At 38.9% G+C, this 22,591-nt stretch overlaps 1 protein-coding gene across 1 annotated transcript in view; it reads left to right on the plus strand.

Annotated features, from left to right (window-relative positions):
• The window catches only part of Drosha (drosha ribonuclease III), a 137,119-nt gene extending 115,112 nt beyond the window's left edge, over positions 1 to 22,007 (plus strand). The window contains exons 30-35 of the mRNA XM_008835690.3: positions 11,788 to 11,929; positions 13,721 to 13,803; positions 13,895 to 13,998; positions 16,599 to 16,691; positions 17,243 to 17,289; positions 21,584 to 22,007. Coding sequence (XP_008833912.1) covers positions 11,788 to 11,929; positions 13,721 to 13,803; positions 13,895 to 13,998; positions 16,599 to 16,691; positions 17,243 to 17,289; positions 21,584 to 21,714 — 600 coding nt within the window. The 3' untranslated portion in view covers positions 21,715 to 22,007. The remainder of the gene's footprint in view (positions 1 to 11,787; positions 11,930 to 13,720; positions 13,804 to 13,894; positions 13,999 to 16,598; positions 16,692 to 17,242; positions 17,290 to 21,583) is intronic.
• The last annotated feature ends 584 nt before the right edge of the window (positions 22,008 to 22,591 follow it).

Genomic DNA, 22,591 nt, shown 5'->3' on the forward strand with positions numbered 1-22,591 from the left:
CACTTTAAGATAGTGTCTGTCCTTGAAAGTGATATGAGTCTCTTGCAGACAACAAAAAAATGGGTTTTGTTTTTTAATCCATTCATCTAATCTGTGTCTTTTGACTGGGGAGTTCAGTCCGTTAATATTTAAAGTTATTAATGAAAGATGAGTATTGAATCCTGTCTTTTTTATTTCTGTTTACATTCTTGATATAGCTGTACTTTTCCACAGTTATGCCTTTATTGAATTTCTCTCTGCCACCCCTTGGGTATAGTCATTCCTTTCTTCAGCTCTTTGTATTTCTTCCAGAACTCTCTGAAGGGCTGGTTTTGTGGACATGAATTCCTTCTGCCTATTTATGTCATGGAAGATTTTTCTTTCTCCTTCAACTATAATAGATATTTTGGCTGGGTATAGTAATCTGGCATCTGTGGTCATTTAAAACTCGAATACTTTGGTCCAGGCTCTTCTGGCTTTCATAGTTTGCACTGAATAGTCAGGTGTAATCCTAATGGGTTTTCCTTTATATGTGACTTGTTTCTCTTTTGCAGCTTTCAGTGTTGTCTCTTCATTTTGTATGTTTAGTGTTTTTACTATTATGTGCTTTTCTTGTCCTGTCTGTTTGGTGTTCTATATGCTTCTTGTATTTGTATGAAGATCTGTTCCATGCCATTATCTTGGGAGTCTTCTCCTTCCTGTATGCCTATGATTCATAAGTTCATTCTTTTTATGGTGTCACACAATTCCTGCATATTTCCATTCTTATGCTTTCTTAAATTTTTCATAATCTTTGCTTGAGTGGTCCAGTTCGTCCACTTTATCTTCTAGTCTTGATACTCTGTTTTCCGTTTCATTCATTGTGTGGGTGAGGCTTTCTCCTGTCTTTTCTCATTGGCTTACTGAGTGTTTCACTTCCTTCTTCATTTCATCTTGAGTAGTCTTCAATATTTGTAGCTCTTTTCTGAATTCATTCAGAAGTTTATTTCTATCTTCCTTCAGTTCTTTGATTTCTTTGTGTGTTCTTTAAATTCACGGAATTCTTTTATCATGTTTATAATTGTTCTGTTTAGTTCCATGTCCTGCATTATCTCTAGGGGGTTCTCATTGTACTCCTGTAGAGGACTATTGATATTTGGTGGGGATATGTTATTTTGGTTTTTCATGTTACTAATTTTTCTCTGTGATTTTGACATGTGAATTTCTTTTGTAGTTTCTGATTCTTGTGTGAGACTCAAGCCTTCAAGTTTAGGTCTGCTTCTTTTTGTAAACTTTATGTGTCTTTGTGGTTTACTGTTTGGGAGTGAAAAGCTGATTTGTCTAAGCTTCTGGTTCTCGCTTTTGATTTTATATTGGAGTGGCCAGATTGCTTTTGTCTTCAGGAGTTCCCACAGAGACCCAAGTCAGATGAGGATCAGATGCTCTCAGGCTTTCTCCTAAGGTCTGGATCCCTCCAGGAAAGAGTTTGGCCTCAGGAATTTGGCCTCAGGTTGGACTAGCCTGGGAGTAGGAAAGATGCTGGTCTAGGGCAGCTGGTGGCCGTGCCACCCAAAGATGCAGAGGGAGATGGTGGTGGGAAGAGGCCCCAAGGGCTCCTGGGGACTGCACTGAGGAACTGGGTTGGTCTGGATACAAAGAATGCAGAAGAGGAGAGGTTAGCCCCACAGTCCATGCAAGAAGGTGTCGGGTTGTGCAGACCAGGGAAGCAGAGGGAGGTGAAGAGGGGGACCAGGCCCAGAGGGCTCCTGGGGACCCCAGAAGGAACAGGGTTGGTCTGGATGCAAAGGATCAGAATTCAGTGGTGGTTCCCCAGGTGTGTGGGGCACCAAGACAAGGAATGGAACAGGTCCTAGGCTAGGAGGAGAGATGGGAGGGTGAATGAGGCTGGGGGAGTTGAGGTGTGGAGGGCACGATGGACTTACCCCGGAGAGAGGCCTGCGGGTTGGAGCTGTATTCTAGATTTCTTTATCTCTCTTAACTACTCTGTCTTGGGCTGCTTTTCTCGTTCATCTTATTCTTTGTTACTAATAAATACATCAGCATCTAAGAGGTCGCTGCTAGAGCAGGTCTCCTAATGTAGTGTTTCTCAGGCAGTTTGACCATGCGTTTCAGCAGTTTTACTTTACTGTCAGAAAACTTCCAGCTGAGCTTTTCAGGCACACTGTGTTCTGAGCTCCAGTCCTAGGTGCCTCCCCAGCATTTGCACATGTCCAAGACTGAACAGAATCTCTCATCTGAGCCCTATTAAGTATTCCCTGAGTAATGGTATCAATGATACACCCCTTGAGTATTCCCTGAGTAATGGTATAAATGACACTCCAGTGTTGTTCATCAGAAATGTCAGAGTCATCTTGGTTTCCTCTTTTTACCTTTCCTCATACCTTCTCACCAGTCCTGGTAACATTATAAAATTGCAAAGGCTGGGAATCTTAAGGTTCTGTTCCAATACAACATCCTCCTAAAAGAGAAATGGGCTCCCTGGGTCCCCAAATTTCCTCCAGATTGTCTGCTACTTTTTGAAAAGTGTGTTTTTGTTTCCTTGAGGGTACTTTTATACTCTGCCTAAGAGATGGACAGTCTGAAGATGAAATTCTTGAGGAAGATCAGATCTCAGTCCTGTGTGAAGTCATTTTTCTTCTATAAACTTGTACTCCCATGTGATCCATTTTACCTGCTGCAACCAGAGGAGTCTTTGCTTTTTAAATTTTTTTTTAAAAAATATTTATTTTAGGGCTGGAGAGATGGCTTAGTGTTTAAGAGCACTGGCTCTTCTTGCAGAGGACCTGGGTTCAGTTCCCAGCACCCACATGGTGGCTAACAACCGTCCATAACTTCAGTTCCAGGGGATTGGATGCCCTCTTCTGAACTCCACTGGCATTGCATGACGTGGGTGTACTCACATTCATGCAGGAAATATTCTCACGCATATAATAAAATATTTTTATTTTATGTCTGTGAATGTTTTGTCTGCATACATTTTAGTGTACCCATGTCATGCATTGCCCTGGAGGTCAGAAGATGGCGTCAGAGTCCCTGGAACTGGAGTTATAGATGATTGTTGACTGCCATGTGGATGCTGGGAATCTAACCCAGGTCCTCTGCAAGAGCAGCCAGTGTCCTTAACAGCTGAGCCATCTCTCCAGGTCCCAGAGTGTTTTCACAACATATCTCCTATGAGTACACCAGCCAGCCACTTCAGTCTAGTTTGGTTGTTTTTCTTTGTTTTTCAATTTCCTAACATTGGAGTTGTCCTAGTTCTCAGTTGTCAAACCTCCTCTCCTCTTTTGACTTCTGCTCCATAAGTGATTTCATTCTGTCCACCTTGTGACTTTGAAAACACCTGTATTCAGTTTTCTAATTTATATCCAAAGCCTTGATTTCTTCCTGACTCTAGGCTCAGATCTATGTAATATAAGTATACTAAAATATCTAGATATATAAGTATTGTAAATCCTTAATTGGATTTCTAATAGGCTTCTTAAACTAATGTGTCTAAAACCAATTCTCACCCTCAGATCTGTTTCTCTCTTAGTGTTCTTCTACCAATAAGAATCATTCCGCTATTCCAGTTGCCTAAAGCCTTAAGATCATCTTTAACTTTCTCTTTCTCTCATGTTACCCCTCCCCACCATTAGCATATCCTGTTGATTTTCACCTTGAACACTAACTCTGACTCTGAGCACTTCTTACCGACTTTAGAATAGGTACTCATGTCCAGATTACAACCATAGTCTCCTGTCTCATCTGGCCCTTTTCCCTTCTTCAGTCTGTCTTCAGCACAGCATCTAGAGGAGTATCATCCTGCTGTTGAGTCCCTCTTCCCCCTGAACTTAGGGGTGTATACATGTTAGGCACTCTTACCACTCAGCTGTATCCCCTAGAGATGTCTTCTTTTGTTTTGTTTTGTTTCCATTCTGAAAAAAAAAATTATTAACATTTCTTTAAGAAGTAATACAGGGCTGGATAGATGGCTCAGCAGTTAAGAACACTGGTTGTTCTTGCAGATGACCTGGGTTTGAATCCCAGCACCTACACAGCAGCTAACAACTGTCCCTAACTCCAGTTCCAGGGGATCTGACCAGCCTCTTCTGTCCTCCATAGACATTGAAGGACACGGGTGCACTTACCTACATGCATGCAATACACACATACACATAAAATTAAAAATATATATATATATTTTAAAAAGTAACATAATTACATTGAAAGTGAGATCATTTTTAAAGGGCAACCAGATAAGTTTCCTTTGTATCATACCTTCCAGTCTTCCCATCTTGAGGGTAAAAGATAGTGCTGTTTAGTTACCTTGTATGACCTGGCTCTCTGATGTTGTCACTGGCTTTATCTCAGCCTCTTTGCAGTGGCCTCTGTGAGACTGCAGCAGAACACTAAACAAGCCCATATGTGGGGGCTTTGCATGTGCTCTGATATATCTCTCTAGTTAATCCATGTAGCCAAATGACTTACTTCCGTCAGGTCCCTGTTCATAGTTATCTTATGAATAACTGCCTGCTCTGCTTAAATGATAACCTGTTTCCCTTGTCTCTCTCTCTCTTCCTTTAGACTGGAATTATATCTCCATGTTCTTCCTAGGACAAAGTGTCTATTTTACTCGTCATCTTCTGTCAGAGTATAAACTATGAAAGCATTTTGTCTGCTCCCTTCATCCTCATTTTTATGTGGGTCCTTATGAAATTCTTGCTGTATTGGTACTTAGGAAGTATGTTTTGAATGAATGATCTTTTTTTAATAAAAAATATATTTTTATTGTGCTTTTGTACATTTCATACAACAGTTCTTAATCAAATTTAGACCCCACCTCCTCCATCCATGTCCCCACATAACCCCTCCCCCACCAGACCACAGGCATTCTGCCATTCCACCATACATGTTAAGTTCTATTCAGCCAAGTGTTGGTACCCAATGTCTTTTAGTGCAAGTCCATCCACTGGCGTCTATAGTCAGTCTATCTAGAGATCTTTTTTCTTCCTCTTCTTCTTTGATTTATTGATTTTTTTTTTAAATGGGGCTTGTGGCTACTCTAACATTCCCCCCTCTGAAGAGGTAACCCTAAATTCTTTTATGGATTAGATACAAACTCCCAAATATTTTTTACCTTTTTGGCCTTTGGAACAGAGTATGTTGCTAAGAGGCCCAAGGACATTGTGACTTTTAGTCAAAAAACTGGCTCCTTTTCTTGGGGGTCTTTTTACCCTAACTGCCTAGCCAATTCCTACCTCCTATTCTTATCACACCATCCTCTGAAGAGGTTATCCAAATTGCCAATAGGGAATATGGGCATAGACCACTCTGGCTCCTTCCATGCTGTACAGGGATGCAGGGTGAGGCAATTGGTGTACCCCTTCAGTGTACTAAAAGACTCCAAAATTGCATAACTCTTATCTCTAGGGGGAAAAGAAAGTCCTTGAATTATGAATAGGAGATGTGAAGGAGAAGTAAAGGCAAGAGTAATTAGCATTACAAGTTCTAGACAGAGAACTAGAAAAACGTCAGAGGCAGGGAAATTTTCAAATGTTCATATGAGAGTCCATTGGAATTTCTTGACATGGGCTTCCAAAAGCATCCCTCTATCAGGTTCCTCCTCATTTTTCTTTTGTCTACCAAGGCTGGACTCGAGAGTGATGGATTCAGGATTTGCTTTCAGGCATTTTGATAGCTGTTGGAGTGGTTAGAATCAGTGTCAGTTCCCTCTCAAAAGCTTCTAGATAGGGGTGAATGAATGATCTTTACAGCCTTTGATTCTTATAGATAGTATCTAGAGAACCAGCAAGGCCCTTAGTGGCCTTGTCCATGTGTCCAGCCTTGGGTCACATGCTCTTCTCACTGTGCCCCGGGCTGCTTGCTGTGTCTCCAAGCCTCTCCTGCCATCGAACATGCTGTTCTTCTATCTGGAAACCGTTCTGCATCTGGCTTTCTTCTGCCTGGTATCATCTGGTCTTCCTTCACCTGGCAATTCTGACCTGACTCGTGATAATAGGAGAAGCTTCCCTGCCTCCCCTCCTCCCCAATCTTCTGTTAACAGCTACATTCTTCTCCTTCTTAGCCCTTACTTCAGCTCACGTACCCTGCTAGACTAAAAGTTCTTTAAGAGCATGTTTTGTTTGTCTCTGTAGCCCAGCAGTGTCTAGCATGTGCTAAGTTCTCATTACAGACTTGGTAAAGAAGTAAAATAGGGAGATTTTGGTAGGCAGTTAGGTCATATGAGGAGGGCAGAGGAAGTAGTCCTATAGGGAAATGGCACATTGCTTTATATGTAAAGAAATAAACTAGAAACTAACTTTTAGATATCTAAGGATTAGATCTGTCTAAGATATGTGGAAACTTGCATACTGTAGTTGTATTAGAAGGATAGCAAATGATTCCTTTTATGATTAAAGAGTACACAACTATAGTAAATCACATTGGAAGGATTCGGCACTGAGCCAATCCTGTACCTACTTGTATTACAAAGAATTAAAGACAATTGGGCAAATGTAATTGTATTTTCCAAGTTTTTCAGGTTGATGAGAAACACATTGTTCTTTAAGGAAGTACTTTAAAAAGCTTACTTGGGAAGGAATGTTAAGCATATGCAGTTGCCCTAGTTCAATCATATGTGAATTTGGGTGTCAAGGGATGATGTTCTATTTCATACACTAAGGTTTTGGTTTTTTAGGGTAAGCCTACCTGGTAAGGGGTCAGGGTAAATAGTGAGAGTGCCTCAAAGAAAACCTTTACTCAGGCCTGAATGCCTGTCTTCTGACACAAATTTGCAGTCTTGAGTATTCTCCTCTGTGCATCCTTCTTTTCTTAGCCTTTTCTTACACTACTGAGCTAACAAGAGATGCTAATCTCTGTGCTTACTGTGTGCAAGGCACTGTGTCCAATGGTGGCGTACCACCAGCAAGATGAACTTGCAGAAGTTTTTGCTGGATTTTAGATGTGGGATAATGGGAAAGAAAGCAAGGATTACAAACAAAAAGCTTGAGAAGCAGTGATCTCATCCTACCCTGCTGCCTCCTGGCAGCAGTGAGTATAAATCATCTAGACAGGCAGGTAGCCTATCTAAAAGATCTCTAAGAAGATGGATTCTCCAGCCTCCCACCAGAGGATTTCTCCATCACTGACATAATTTGGCTTCTTGTATCTGACCTGCTTTCTGCCTGCTATAGTTTGTGTACTTTTTCTTTAATTATAGGGGAATGGAGACCATCTAGCTACTACCACTCTTGGTATAAAAGACCTGTGTGGCATATCACTGTCAGTTCCAATAGTATATTCTGCTTTCATTCTGGGTTCTTATATTAAAACCCTCAAAACAATAGATCACAGTCTACTTATTTTACACTAGGTGGCCCTCTTTGGTAGCTTATGTCCCAGAGCTGTGAATTCCTCTTCAGAATCAAGTTAAAGAATGTCAATGTGTATGTTTGATTTAAACCAGTAAACCTTGTTCTTAGGAAAATTTAAGCTTAAGGTGTGAGAGACTTCTCTACTGAGATAATAGGAGCATCCTGAATTCTCAAAAGCAAAATTTGAGATTTGAAGTATTTACTGGTCTTTGACATTGCACCAGGGACCAGGAGTCCTCTTCTCAGACTGGCAAAGAGCCTTACATGGACATCTTTTTATTTTTTCTGATTTCAAATTAAACTTTGTTTAGGGCTGGTTAAAAAAGTGTTAGGACAGGTGTGGTAGCACACACCTTTAATCCCAGCACTCAGGAGGCAGTTGCAGGCGGATCTCTGAGATCCAGGCCAGCCTCGTCTAAATAGTGAGTTCCAGGCCAGCTGGGACTATAGAGAGATCCTGTCTTTAAACAAAAGACCAAAAACCACAGGCACACACACACACACACACACACACACACACACACACACAAGTTGTTACGGATAGGTTAATACCTGGTAGCAGGGAGAACTTTGAAGACAAGTGAGGAAATGGGTTTCCAGAACATTTCATGTTGACATAAAATCTAGAGGAATTCTAGAACCCTTTCCCTATTACTGAAGAGCAAGCAAATCTTACCTGATAGTGATGGTGTTGTTTTAGATAACAGCAGCACCTATATTTCATATGTGCATGTTAAAGTCATTCACTATAATTGGATTGCATATTCACTTTTAATTCTAGTTAATAACCTTTGGGGCAGATACTAATTCCATTTCACAGATTGGAAAATCAAGACCTAAAGAGATGCAGTAACCTAGAGTCAGTTAGGAAGTGCTGAAACTGCAGTTATACCCAGGCATGTTTTTACTGTGATACCTAGCACACAGAGCATTGTTGACAGATGGTCAGATACTATGCTGTGTCCAATTGCTTCATTATCTAGACTTCTCAAAAAGAAAAAGCAGATGTGCCCTCTTTTAAAATAGTAATTACAACATCAACATCCCTGGTTGTTCCATCCTTAGGTCTTACCATACTCAAATCATCTACTACATTTTTTCTGAAGTAAACAAATTGCCTTATGTACCCCCCTTCCCCCGCCTCCATTCCTTATTCCCTACAGGGAAATACAGACTTCTTCAACCTGGTGGCCTCCATCAGCCCTCCCTCACTTGGCTTTAGTTTCTCTTTTAAGTCCAGTCCATAGTCACCTTGCTGTGTCATGCATGGCCCATTGCTGTTGCCACTGTGGTTCTTTTTCCTAGGAAATTTTCTCCAGCCTTTTTCTTTTTTTTCCATTGAGCAACTCTTGTTCATCAGAATCTTTCTACTTTTTTCAAAAAGCAAACATCCAAATTTCATTCCTTAACATTCTGATTCCTTGGTTTTTGGAAGAAGTGTCCCCAGTGGTGTCTGAGAAGCATCTTGTATTTCCAATATTATAATTAGGTGGAATGCCCTCCAAAGGGCTTTACCCAGGGTTAGCTTTTCTGGAAGGCTAGATCAGCAGGTGCTTCTCTGTGTGCCATTTGCCAATGTTGTCACCATGGTGCACTGCACTTGGCTAATCTGGGTGTGGCTTTCTTAGGAATGTGTCCCATTCCCAAAACACTTTAAAAGGATGCTGTTGACCCTCTAGGGATCTCTAGCTTTCAGCACAGAATCTGGTGAAACCTCACAAGGTTTTCTTCCTATTGTTGATCCTCGCTGGACCCCACTGTTTGGCAAATAACAGATTCATTCTGGAGTTGAGTTCAGGAAAGAAGAAAGATAGAAATTGTTACTTAATGAGCCTCCATTTGGATTTTCTTATCTCATTTTAACTCATGTTCCAAATTTTAATGAGTTACAAAAGTATGTTTAATTAATAGTTTCTACCTCACTGACTTTTGGTTCAGACTCCGACTTTTTGGCAAGAATCTAACAGATCTCACTTTCTGCTAGCTACCTTGATGCTTTAAGTCCTTTTGGGGCCTGTCTTAAAACTGGAAACATTTCTGCTTCTCTCCACACTGCTTTCCTTCGCTGTCAGGCATCATTACCACACAGCACTGAATGAGGAACTGTGACACTGGGAGGTGGCAGCTGGGGCCTGGGAACCAGCCATGTGTAATCATTTGTGTGCTCATGTGCATATTTGGCCCATTGGTTCTGGGGCATGAACACTCCATGTGCACCGCCTGTGGGGTTTTCCCTCTTTACACAAAGCATAGATTCAGTGAAGACCCAACTTGCTCAGCATAACTATTCCCCAAATAGCCTTCCTACCCTAATGGCATCAGTTTTGAGAACCCACCTATTCAATTTGAAATCCAAATCAAAACAGATATGTCACTTCAGTTCATGTATTCAGTAATTAAAGATACCAGGTTGGTGGACTCTTTATTGTTTGGGTCATCAGTATGTCACATTTGACCTTTTTATTTTTTTATTTAAAATTTTTTTTTTAATTTATTATTTTTTTATTTGATGTATATGCATGTATTGCCTACATGTAGGTAAGTGCACCTGTGTTGTGCAGTGTCCCCAGAGGACAGAAGAGGCTGTAGAATCCCCTGGAACTGGAGTTGTGGACAGTTGTTAACTGCCATGTGGGTGCTGAGATTCGAACCCAGGTCTTCCACAAGAACAACCAGTGTTCTTAACCGCTGAGCCATCTCTCCAGCCCTGACCTTTTTATTTTGAGCTCCATTGTGGATATTAATTTTTTTATCATTTTAGATTAGCATATATTAATTGTACAGAATAACAGATATTCATTTTAATGATCTAGTATACTGAAGGAAAAGATGTAGAGGGGAGATAGGAAGGAAAACGGAGCAGAGACAGCAAAGAGTTACAGCCTAAATTCAATAGCAGGCATGGCTTATGAAGATCAAGTTGTGTTTCTGCTTCATGAATCATTGTCAGACAAATTAAGAACATATTGTTCTTATTTATCTATTGTCAAGGATTCAATATCAAGCACTAAGAATAAATCTTGATTTTCATAAGCTTTATTGACACTATGGAGCCACAGAGCATAAAACTTGCATCTAATAAACAAAGTGCGATATGGAACGGCCAAGGGTGTAATACCACTGTGACTCACAGCTGCTTCCTGCCCCTGGTCCCTGTCTTAAGGAAACCAATTATTTGTTAATGTTTGTTGTAAGAAAAGTTGTTGTTTTAAGTGCATTATTCCCTCAGATCTTAGAGATGGGGTAATTATGTCAGTTTTTGTCCTTATCTTGGTATCTGCCCATTTCCCTTAGTTTCCTTCTCCATGTCTCTGCTGTGTGTTAAATAAATGCTTAAACCAGGTTTGTTCTATGGACACTTGGAATGGATTGGTTGTATAATTTTTAGGCCGCGTGTAATGTATTTGCATAGTCCTTGGAGGACTTTTAGCTATCTAAAATTCCTAGTAGGTATTTATTTTTTAATTCTTGAGGTTAAAATACAGAAATTATATTTAAATTTGGGCCTGGAGAGATGGCCCAATGGGCTGAGTGCTTGCTGTTCTTTCAGAGAACCTGAGTTTGGTTTCCAGCATCCAGTTGGTTGGCTCACAACTGCCTGTAACTCTAGCTCCAGGGAATCCAGCACCCTCTTTTGGCCTCCTAGGGCACCTGCACATACATGATATATATATATACACACATGAATAAAAATAAATCTTAAATAAGTTACATTTAAATTTGGTTAGTGATAAGGGATATGAGCCTGAAAGAACTGAGACCCAAGATGGATAACATAAATCTTTAAAATAACAGTGTAAATAAGTACTTTTTCAATAATACTAAAACATCCCTTCCCTTAGTCATATAATAGCAAAATTAGGATCTGTGTCATGAGATGTGATGCTTTTTATAGACTTGAAACCACCACAAGAGAAACAGCTTTGAAACCAATACCCTTTGACTAAAAGCAGGACAGGCTTGCCTGATGGGATGTGCTTCATTGTGCAGGAAATTTGTTTGGGATAAAGAAAATGGGTAAGATTTTCAAAATTCATCTAACTGCACATAAAGGGGCGCATTTTATTAAATATAAATTTTGTTTCAATAAAATGATTTTTTTTTTTTTTTTAGCTTTAATTCTTCCCGATTTGGCAGCTTTAAGCTTGGGAATAGTTCTATTTTAGTCATATTATGGCATGCCCCCCACCCCCAATCTGCTCACTGCAGTTATATAAGAAACTGGGCTGTTTAACTGTTAGTTATGTAAAATACAGGCACTAGAGCAAGAGTGAGTTAAGGAGACAATAGAAGCATCTGGAATGTGTCTTGTCACCTGAGGAAGATAATAGAGGACTTGCCTTCACTTCTCCGGTGCCATTTCCTGATGTGTATTCAGTCTGGTTAGGTCCAGTGCAGCAAGAAAGAGACCAGGTCTGAAGTGGTTTCTAACTTTACCCCAATTCCTTTTGGCCAGTTGTTACGAAGTTCTTTAGTGAATAACAGAACTCAAGCCAAGGTGGCAGAGGAGCTGGGCATGCAAGAGTACGCCATCACCAACGACAAAACCAAGAGGCCTGTGGCCCTGAGGACCAAGACGTTGGCAGACCTTCTGGAATGTGAGTCCTACAGTGGAAAGCTTTTAACCTGCATGTCTGGTTTACATGAAACTGACTAGTGTTTATTATTCTCTTTACTGTGATGTACTGACTAAAGAAACCTCTCAGTCTTGCTCTCTCCCTCTCTCTTCCTTTTCTCTCTCTCACTCTGTTCTCTTCAACAAAGTTTTATGTAGCCCACACTAGTCTAAAACTTACTATGTAGTTGAGGATGACCTTTAACTTCTAATATTTCCTGCTTCCACCCCCTAAGTGCTAGTGTTACAGGTGTGGGTGACCACATCTGCCTAAGAAACCTCTTTTCTATTTAATCTTTATTTATACTTTTCACCAAAGCTTGTTTCCAAGAGAATCATTTGGAATTAAGACGTGTGAATAATGCATTTTATGTCCAATCCATGTTTAGGGGTGGCTGCCTACCCACCATCCTGACACTCAACCATCGTATCTCTTTTGTGTGAAGCAGGAACACAATGTGAAGATTAGTTATTGTGAGTCACAGTTGTTTTTGTTACCCAGCAGCCTTCATAAAGGGGCACAGAAGAAAAGATGGTTTATTCACTAAATACTAAAATTACTATCCATTGTTTTGAGTGAGTACAAAGCTCTGTGGACAGATGTCATCTTTCATACTTGCTGATATGGCCTGTTAGCATTATAAATAATTCATTATAGTTAATTAAACTATTATACAAACAATGTTCTTATTTCTGATATTACTCCAAAAGAAATAGATCATTCTCTGGATCTTAGAACTTTTTTTTGGATCTTAGAACAATATTTTTGACAATTGGAATTATGTGCAAATATTAAAGTCTACTATGCAAAGCCAGCTCATTTACAAAGTATAAAGGCAATCTGACTAAGGCACTTAAAAGAAAAGTAAGATTCGGCTTGAGTTAATCAGTGTTACCAGCATTTTTTTTTTTAAGTTCTGTGAAAGGTCTTTTTAATCTTTTTAATAAAAATGCACCATTTGTCTACTTAAGGTTCCTGTTAATGAATTCATCTTTTGGGTTGTCATTTATAATGCAGTTGTCATTAAGCCCAGAACTAAACTTTTCTTGATTTGGACAGATGGGTCTTCAAGTTGTCTCGTTTCTTTTTCTGCTCTTGAAATGTAACATGGAACCCCCTATATGTGGGTGATCTCAAGATTGATGTTGGGACTGGCAGGGTTCAAAGCTGTACATTGGTATCAACTGTGATGTACAGGTTGAATTTTGACTGGGTTGTGTTCCCAAACACCATTCTTTGCCTGCAATATAGCATCTGTGTATCTTTTAAACTATTTTTTCATTTAGCCCTTAACTAAGTGAAGTCTGGTTTTTGTGTACTGTGATTTTTGCACCATACATGTATGTTGCTACTTCTGACATTAATGATAAAGAATAGTTTTATTTGAAGAAAGATGAAATGATGATGTTAAAAAATAAGGACTGTCTAGAAGTTGAAAACCTTGTTTTTAAAATGTTGCTTAAAAATGCAACTCTTGGGATTGGAGAGATGGGTCAGTGGTTAAGAGCACTCATTGTTCTTGCAGAGGCCCTGAGTTTGGTTATCAGCACCCATATCCAGTGGCTCACAAGTTGCCTATACCTTCAGCTCCTTTCCTGCCTCAACAGGCACCCCCACACACATAAACATTACACACAGACACAAACAGACACACATAGTCACATACACACACACACACACACACACACACACACAGAATTAAATAGAATGATAAATTAAGAAGTTTGGCTCTTGCTTTTCCTGGTAATGAATTGTTTAAATTTTGTTTTTCAGCGTTCATTGCAGCATTGTACATTGATAAGGATCTGGAATATGTTCACACTTTCATGAATGTCTGTTTCTTTCCACGATTAAAAGTAAGCTCATAAAAAGTTCAAATTAATGGTCTTCTTGTTTCTGGCGATCCTGGAATGCACTAAATAAATGCTTTTGGGGTAATTACCACAGGAGTTCATTCTGAATCAAGATTGGAATGACCCCAAGTCCCAGCTGCAGCAGTGTTGCTTGACCCTTAGGACGGAAGGAAAAGAGCCAGACATTCCTTTATATAAGTAAGTACTTGTCTACCAGCCATTGGATCCAGTGTGCTTATCCTTCATGTGCTGAGAGGGAAAATTCTTAGGCAGTTGAGACAAGAGACTCCTGCCCATCATGTGATACTAGACCCAACTTGGAAACTCTAAGCCCTAGCAAGTAAGTGGTTGCATCTTGATTGCCTGTCTGCTTTCTCCCATCGCTTAATTTCCCTGAACTACTGGCAGGAAAGTATATTAAGATTGCGAGCTCCAGATACAACAATTCAAGGGAAGTGGTTCCTGTACACATCTCATATTTGTATTATTTCTTGTATTCACTGCTGGACTGTGCGTGTAGATTAGATGACCAGTGTGCTTGTTTGTAGCAGTGTCTGAGTGCTACTCTGGACACACACACACACACACACACACACACACACACACACACACGAGTCCCTGTTGGCCACACACACGAGTCCCTGTTGGCCTTTGTCTCTATTGCTTGAGACTCTCCACCTTGGTGGTCACTGTAAGAAATGGAACAGTTGTTTATTGTTGCTGCTGCTACTGTGTTACTCAAATACTTAGCACTTGTTCGTCCTGGAATTTGTATCAAGCTGCCAGCTACTTTTGAATATTATTCAAAAGACATTCAAAAGGAGTGTATGTGAGTAATGGGTCACTACACCAGCTTAACACCAGTTTTGATGAAAATAGATTTATATGACTCTGAAGTCGAATGATTATCCTGTGACACTCATGTGTGGATTCAGAAGGTGGTTTAAAGGGAATTACAAAGTAAAGGATCATTAAAGTACATGGGGTGCCTGCCTCTCTAGGGACTGTTGATAAATAATTTTAGGAATTCTTTAACAATCTAGTTTCACTGGCCTAAAGAGATGGCTGAGTGGTTAGGAATACTTGCTGCTCTTACAGAGGACCCAAGTTCAGTTTCTACAATCCATACTGGGCAGCTTACAACCACCTGTAACTCCTGCTACCAGGGTCAGACATCCTTTCTGACCTCCACAGGCATCTGCACATATGTTCACATACATACATACACATTTAAGTAAATAAATGAATAAACAAACAAAACTAGTTTCAAAACTGTTTACTTAGCCTTTATAATCACAGGGTTGTACAGACACACTCCTTCTGAAAGCCCCTCTCTCTCTCTTTGGACTTTTTTTTTTTTTTTTTTTTTTTGGTCTTTTTGAGACAGGGTTTCCCTGTAGACCCAGCTGGCCTGGATTCACTATGTAGACCAGGCTGACCTCGAACTCATAGTGATCCACCTGTCTCTGCCTCCCAAGTGCTGAGACTAAAAGTGTGCGCCATCACTCTCGGCTCTTTGAACTTTTCAAACATAAAAATACACTTAACTTTTTTGCTGCCAACAAAACTGAGTCCAAAAGAAGGTTTAGTCACCCCATGGCAAGCTATTCTAAATAGTGTTTAGCATTTTGTGTTTACTGGGGAAAAAACCCTAAATGTATAGAAATAGCACTTAATATATGTCTAATAAGCATAATGAATGTCTACAGTATGTGATATGAAAGGCTCAAAGAATTTCCCCATCAAAGTGATAATTAAGGTTGAGTAAGTAAAGATGATAAACTTCTTAGAACAGGCACAATTACCATAGTAAATTCTATCTTAAAGAAGCCACGGAGCACTCGCTGTTTGGAGTACATAAGAATAAAGGAAATTACTGTGCTCCCCACCAATAAATTGCCCATTTGAAGGTATATGACCAGTTTGTCTTTGTTGTCAAGATGATGGGGTGGTTTTACCCAGTTTTTCATGATTACTGTATTCATTCTATCCTTTCCCGTAAAGTTATAAGTTTTGTTACATTTGAAATCTGCATCCTGTCATTAAAACCCAGAGTAACTGGAGCTTTGTTTTTTAGTGTTGTGTTATGTACCTGCCATTACCCTGTACCCTTGAAATGATCACAGATGTTTCAGAAATTAAATATATTTTCTGGTCTCTTAGGTAAGATTATGAACAGTAGAAAGAATCCATAAAGGCTGTGAAACTATTTGGGTATGACAGGTGCATTACCCAAATATTTACTGCTTTTAGCTGTGATAAGCATTGTAAAACAATGAACAGACTGAAGCCCTTAATTCCTCTTAATTAGAAGTTTGTTAATTTTGTGATACTGAAATTCACACTTAGAAATTCTTTTTTGGCCTTTTTGAGACAAGGTCTCCCTGTAGCACCAGCTGGCCTGGAACTCACTATGTAAGCTAGACTGGCCTTGAACCTACCCACCTGTCTCTGCTTCCTGAATGCTGGGGCAAAAGGCGTGCACCACCATACCCAGCTAGAAATTCTTTGAAAGTATTGCATAGTCAATATTACATTGACTATGACCCTTCAGATAATTTTGGGAAAAATGCAAAAATGCTGGGGAGAATTTTTTAGATTTCCTATTTCAAAAGCTCTGTATTTGTTAGGTTAGAAAATCAAAAACTTTACTTCTGTTTTCTACATTTCTTGTTATTTTTACCTTTGTAGGCAGTAAGTATAAGTTTTTTTTGTTTATTTTGTTCTTTTGCCAGTTATATAGTAGCAAATAATTAACCATATGATCACATTAAACAATGCTTTTCCTTTCCTTTCAGAACTCTGCAGACAGTGGGGCCATCCCATGCTAGAACCTACACTGTGGCTGTTTATTTCAAGGGAGAAAGGATAGGCTGTGGGAAAGGACCGAGGTATGAGAAGAATATACTTTATTGAATGTACTTGTGTGCTCAGGGACGTCCCTACCTGGTATTTATAAATTTAGTCTCTCTTGCTAAGCTAGAATGTGGAGTGTTTGGGCTTAAGCAAAAGCAATCCCAAGGACTAGTGTCCCTTCTAAGCCAAGTGCAAAACTTGATAATCAGCCTCAGACAGGGAAATGCCATTATATAAGGGGCCTTGGCAACTTTGAGAAAACTACATCAGTTCATATACAAGTTAGTTCTGTCCAGTTTGCCTCAACAGAGTACAGGTATTGATGCAGACATGTAAGATGTGTCATGGTGTGCATTTTATTGACGCATTAAAAGTGTGGAACAAATATGTTAAAAGAGGCTTTGTGCAAATAAAACCCTTTCTCTTGTGTATATTCCTAACCATACAACTTAGTATATGACAGAAGTAATCAGATGAAATTTTATGTACTGGATATGAAAATCAGCATTCATAATTTGTAGCCATTGCTTGTGTTTTTGAAAAAGAAAATCTTTAAAGTGTTCCTCACCTTTATTTTATTTAATAGTATTCAACAGGCAGAAATGGGAGCAGCAATGGATGCACTTGAAAAATGTAAGTCTACCTTTTTCTATAATTATAGATTCATAGTGTAATAAGTATTCTGTGGAAAGAAAATAAAGCAGTAGAAATATGATTGAGTCTTGATAAAATGTGATCTTGTTTTGTTCATAATTATTCTCCACAGAGTACAGTAGAATATAGGATTTATAAAAATGGACTAAATATTAAAAAATATTCTCACATGTGTTGGATTTTCATTTCCCTTTTCTGCATAGAGTTCTACTCTCCACCTAGGTAGCATGTGTGAACAGCCTGCTGTGTTTTTGTCCATATATTTCTCCATACTTCTAAAATCATATAATTATATGGTGGTGTAGCACTTGGAAACTGGAAACGGGGATCAGAAGGCCACCTGCCGCTAAATAGTGAATTCAAGGCCAGCCTGGGCTACATGAGACCCTGCTTCAAAAACCAAACTAAAAAGCAAATTTTTAAAATGAAAGAAAATAATCTTATATAGACATGAATGTATACATGGGGAAGTTTTTTTTTTGTTGTTGTTTAGTTTTTAGCCATTGTCTTAATTAAGTTGGATAATTGCATACTTCTGCATACATTTACATACTAATTCCTCTTATATAATAAGATACCCTATTTATGTTCAGTATGTTATGGGCAGCCCTGAAAGTCATAGATCATAAAGAATGTTCCCATTCATTCTTCTTTTTTGATATTTTATTTTTTATTTTTATTTTATGTATATAAGTATATTGCCTGCATGTATGTAAGTGCACCCATGTTGTAAAATGCCTGCAGAGGTTAGAAGAGGGCATCAATTATGGATGGTTGTAACCATGTGGGTGCTGGGAACCAAACCCTCTACAAGAGCAGCCAGTGCTCTTAACCACTGAGCCATCTCTCCAGCCCTCATTCATTCTTTTGTGTGCATGCGTGTGTGTGTGTGTGTGTGTGTGTGTGTGTGTGTGTGTGTGTGTCTTGGGGGGGTTGGGATGAGCATATGACTGTAGGTGCCCTTGTATGTCAGAATCAGTGGATGCCCCTGGAGCTGGAGTTATAGGTGGTTGTGAGCCACCTGATGTGGCTAGGAACTGAGCTTGGGTCTTAACTACTGAGCCATCTCTCCAACCCCCAGTTCATTCTTTCTTAATGGTTACATACTATTTCTTGCTATGAGTATGCTATATTTTCTTTTTTTTTTTAAATTGTTGGCAAATACTCTTTCTCTGTGTGTTTAGTTATTGTCTATAATAAATGTCAATATTGTGTTTTTAGTTCTGTGGGATCGATTCTCAAGAGTAGAATGCCTATGCTGAAGAAACTTCAGTTGCATAATTGACTATTTAGGGAACTGCCTAGTCTTTTGTAAACTGAAGGCACATGAGTGCAAGGCATTTTTTTTCTCTGAGGTTTATTATGCGGCACAGAATAGCCTATGAACACATGACTGTGCAGTGCTATTATGCTTCAAGAACCAGATAAAGGGGTGGAAGAGAGCAAAGTTCAGAAAGCTCCAAGTGAAGTAGCCCAGGATTCTCAGCCATGAGAGAGATTCCCAGAAAGGCAAGAGGGCCTCTAGCCAAGTGGAAATCAGCAGACAGCGGGGAACAGGAGATCAGCAGGGACAGAAGCCAGGGGCTAGAAAACATTGAGTCTATGCTGAGAGTTTACATTGACTTTCTGGGGAAATTTTCCAGTGATCCTATGTATAAATGCATTATTATATATTGAAGTAGAGTGAGGTTCTATTTTTCAGTTTATAACATTGTTAACAGTTATCTTGTGGGGGGCATCATCCCCCCCCACCTGTTTGTATTCTGCTATAAAATAGTACTGGAAAAACTACCTATTCTAATATAGACCTCAAAAGTATAGATAGAAGTGAATTGTTCAAATGCAGAAAAGTCGGTTGGCAATGTGTGTCAGGTACTTAAAGAAGTTCTTGCCCTTGGGTCCAGATTATACTTTTAGGAATCCAACCTGAGGGAATAATTGGTGTTCTGAACTTGAGCTCACATACCTGATAATTGTGACAATGCAGTTCATAATAGCAAAAAATTAAATAAAATGAACCCCTGCATGCTTAACCATAAGGGAATGTTTAGTAAATTATATCTTGGGGGTTGGTGAACATTTTCTGTAAAGGACACAGACCATGGTCGATTGGTGTTACTCGATTCTGATGTTAGCCCACAGACATAGGTTATGTATAGATGACAGTGTATGTTCCATACAGCTTTATTTGCAAAAGATGATTGAGAGCCACATTTGACCTGATGGCCATAGTTTTTCAACTCTTGCTATATCCAAATGTAATATTTTTGTAGCTATTAAACAATGCTTTTGAAAATTGATATGGGAAAATGCTTATATACTAAAATAAATGAAAAAAACATCATAAAAACATGCCAGTCTAATTGTGGATAGTGGAAAGATTTTCACTATTCATATAGTGTACAGAAACACACATGTATATATACACAAAACATTTTTATTGTATACATACACATGTAGTAAAACTTTTTCTCTGAACAAAAGTGCCATGGACATATTCTGAAAGTTTGTTAGTGGTTAGATTTGAATAATAGGACTTTTTAAAATATATTTTATTTATTATATTTATTTTATGTGTATGAGTGTATTGCCTGCATGTAAGTGCACCAGTGTCATGCAATGCCATGGAGTTCAGAAGAGGGTGTTGGATTCCCCTGGAACTGGAGTTAAGGATGTTTCGTAGCCGCCGTGTGAGTGCTGGGATTCGAACCCAGGTCCTCTGCAAGAGAAGTTGGTGCTCTTAACCGCTGAACCATCTCTCCAGCCCTGAATAATAGGAATTTTTAATGTAAACTCAGTTAAGCAATAGAATCTACTCAAAAAATTGGACTTATTTAAGGCTAACTTTTTGGGATTTGTTTGATTTGTTTTTTAAAAAGTACTTTAATGGTATTTGATATCAGAATTTACACAATATGTAAGGAATCATTATTACTTACAGAGTAGGATTTTGTTCCCATTTTGTCCCCATTTTGTTTGATTTCATGTTTTTGTGGTTTAAAAATCACTGGCTCCCAGATAAACTAAGTCTTTACTGATTCACTGTCTTTCAAGTGCTTTTTCTGTCATCCTGTCCCGACACTGTACCAAAAAGGATACTAAAAGAATTGAGAAGCATGTTACATGCAGATAGATCCAAGCTTTAAACACACGTGCTTCCCTGAACATGCCACGTTCTCCCTTACCACCTATTCTTCATGTGTGAAATATAGAACAGTCCTCTTCTAAGAACAGTCCCTTAGCTGGCCTGGCAGGGCTGTGTCACATTTCCTTGGTATTACCAGAAAGCAGGTGTCCATTATGATCTTTGTCTAAGTATGTGTTTGTTGGCTAAGCACATAAAATGGCTATTTTCTCATCCTTTACCCAGTTTCTTGCTTCATTATTAGCGCTGTACTACACAAGACAAGAAAACTGTAAAATTTTCTAAATCTTAGCCTAGGTTTTCATTGTGTCAGTGCTGTTGTGCAGGGTCAAATATCAGACTAAATATAGTTAAACTGTGCCATTGAGTGACATGTTTCCTTTAATCAAATCAGATTCTCTCATGAGTTGCTTTTGCAGATACAGATTTGATCTTTTTTGTTTTGTTTTGGAGATTTTGCTTTTGTTTTTAGTTTTGAAACAGAGTCTCCCTGTATCCCTGTAGCCCCAGCTGGCCTCTATCTCACAGAGATCCACCTCTGGCCTCTGCTGACTTAAAGGCATGTGCCACCATGCCTGGCCCAGCTTTGACCTTTTTATGGTAAACTAACAATAGAATTAATTACCAGACATAATTATTTAGAATGTGACTTCCTTTTGTCCAATATGATTTTGCTCTTTTCAGAAATTTTAAACTGTTCAGAAACTAGAAACTATGGTAAATAAGGCTTATTTGTTTGAAGGTTTTAATTTGAGCTTTTCTAAACTATAAAATTCCACTGTACTTTGTCCTTTAGTGTCTCTCTGAAAATCACTGTTATTAGAGAAGACTGTTAAAGCACCTTCCTGGTTGGAGACATTCCATTTTAGCTAGCTGTGTGTTTTGGTGCCTTTACTCAGTTTTGCATCAGATATTAAAATATAGAATCAAAGTTGTCGATCCAGATTTCCAGTGTGTCTGTAACAGTAGAGTGAGGGAAGCAAATGCATCATTCTTCAGCTCTCGTCTTAGAAAGCAGAGTCATATACATATCCTGAGTGTGTTTGTATGTGTGCACATTTAGTTTTCATCATTCTTTGCACTACTGGCTATCCTTTATTAAGTATTAAATATATCTTCTTGTGTCAGATAACTTTCCCCAGATGGCCCATCAGAAGCGGTTCATTGAACGGAAATACAGACAAGAGTTAAAAGAAATGAGGTGGGAAAGAGAGCATCAGGAGAGAGAGCCAGATGAGGCTGAAGACATAAAGAAGTGAAGGAGGGCACGGAAGTGGTGGTGTATTTACTTGCCTAATAACTGTGACTATTGCCCGTCGAGACCTAGCCTAGTTTTCCTTCAGACAATGAATGAAGTGTGTCCATTGAAATAAAACAAAGTCAAACTGCTATTGTTGTTTTACTGATCTAATATTCTGCTTCTAGATAGGTGGTCTTTATTACAAAGTATTTGATTTTGCTTCTGTTTAATGGAAAAACTTCACTTTGGTGGATATGCATTATTCCCTTTTATTTTGTTCTTTAAACAATAAAATTCAAGAATTCATAGTGATATGGACTAGATCCTGTGTTTCTATTTCAGATTCTGACTTCAAACTTTCAGCTGACAAGTGACAAATTCACTTTACCAGATAATTTTTGATATTTGTTACTACTACCTGTAGTAACAACTGTATGTTTTGAAATCTCTAGATTATTGACTAATTTTTTTCATCTTTCATCTGGATGTTTCCTCAAATTTTCAGCTGCACATATTGAAGCTATCCCATTCCAAGCAGTAAGTCCTTTGTAAAATGAATCCATTCAGCATCTAACTGGTTAATACGACTAGAGGAAGACTCATTCATATCTGAGTCTCATGCATTCTTTGAATCTTCAGAATAGGTGTGAAATCATGATGCTAAGCCAGAGCACCCTTTAAACAGGTTGCTCTCACCCTGGGGTCAGCAGTACCTTTGAGAAATTTATAGAGAGACTTTAGGGATGTCTCACTGTCTCCTGAAACTGTATTTAATTTTGTGTGTTTGCGGGTGTGGTATGGGGATTTAGGTAGGAAGATGGAAGAGGAGGTTTCGTAGCTTTTCTTACCTTCTCTGCTGGTCCCTATAGCAATGGGACATAACGTTTTTTAAAAAA

This window comes from Nannospalax galili, unplaced genomic scaffold, assembly GCF_000622305.1.
Source record: "Nannospalax galili isolate Female #2095 unplaced genomic scaffold, S.galili_v1.0 scaffold150, whole genome shotgun sequence".
Classification (NCBI taxonomy): Eukaryota; Metazoa; Chordata; class Mammalia; order Rodentia; family Spalacidae; genus Nannospalax; species Nannospalax galili.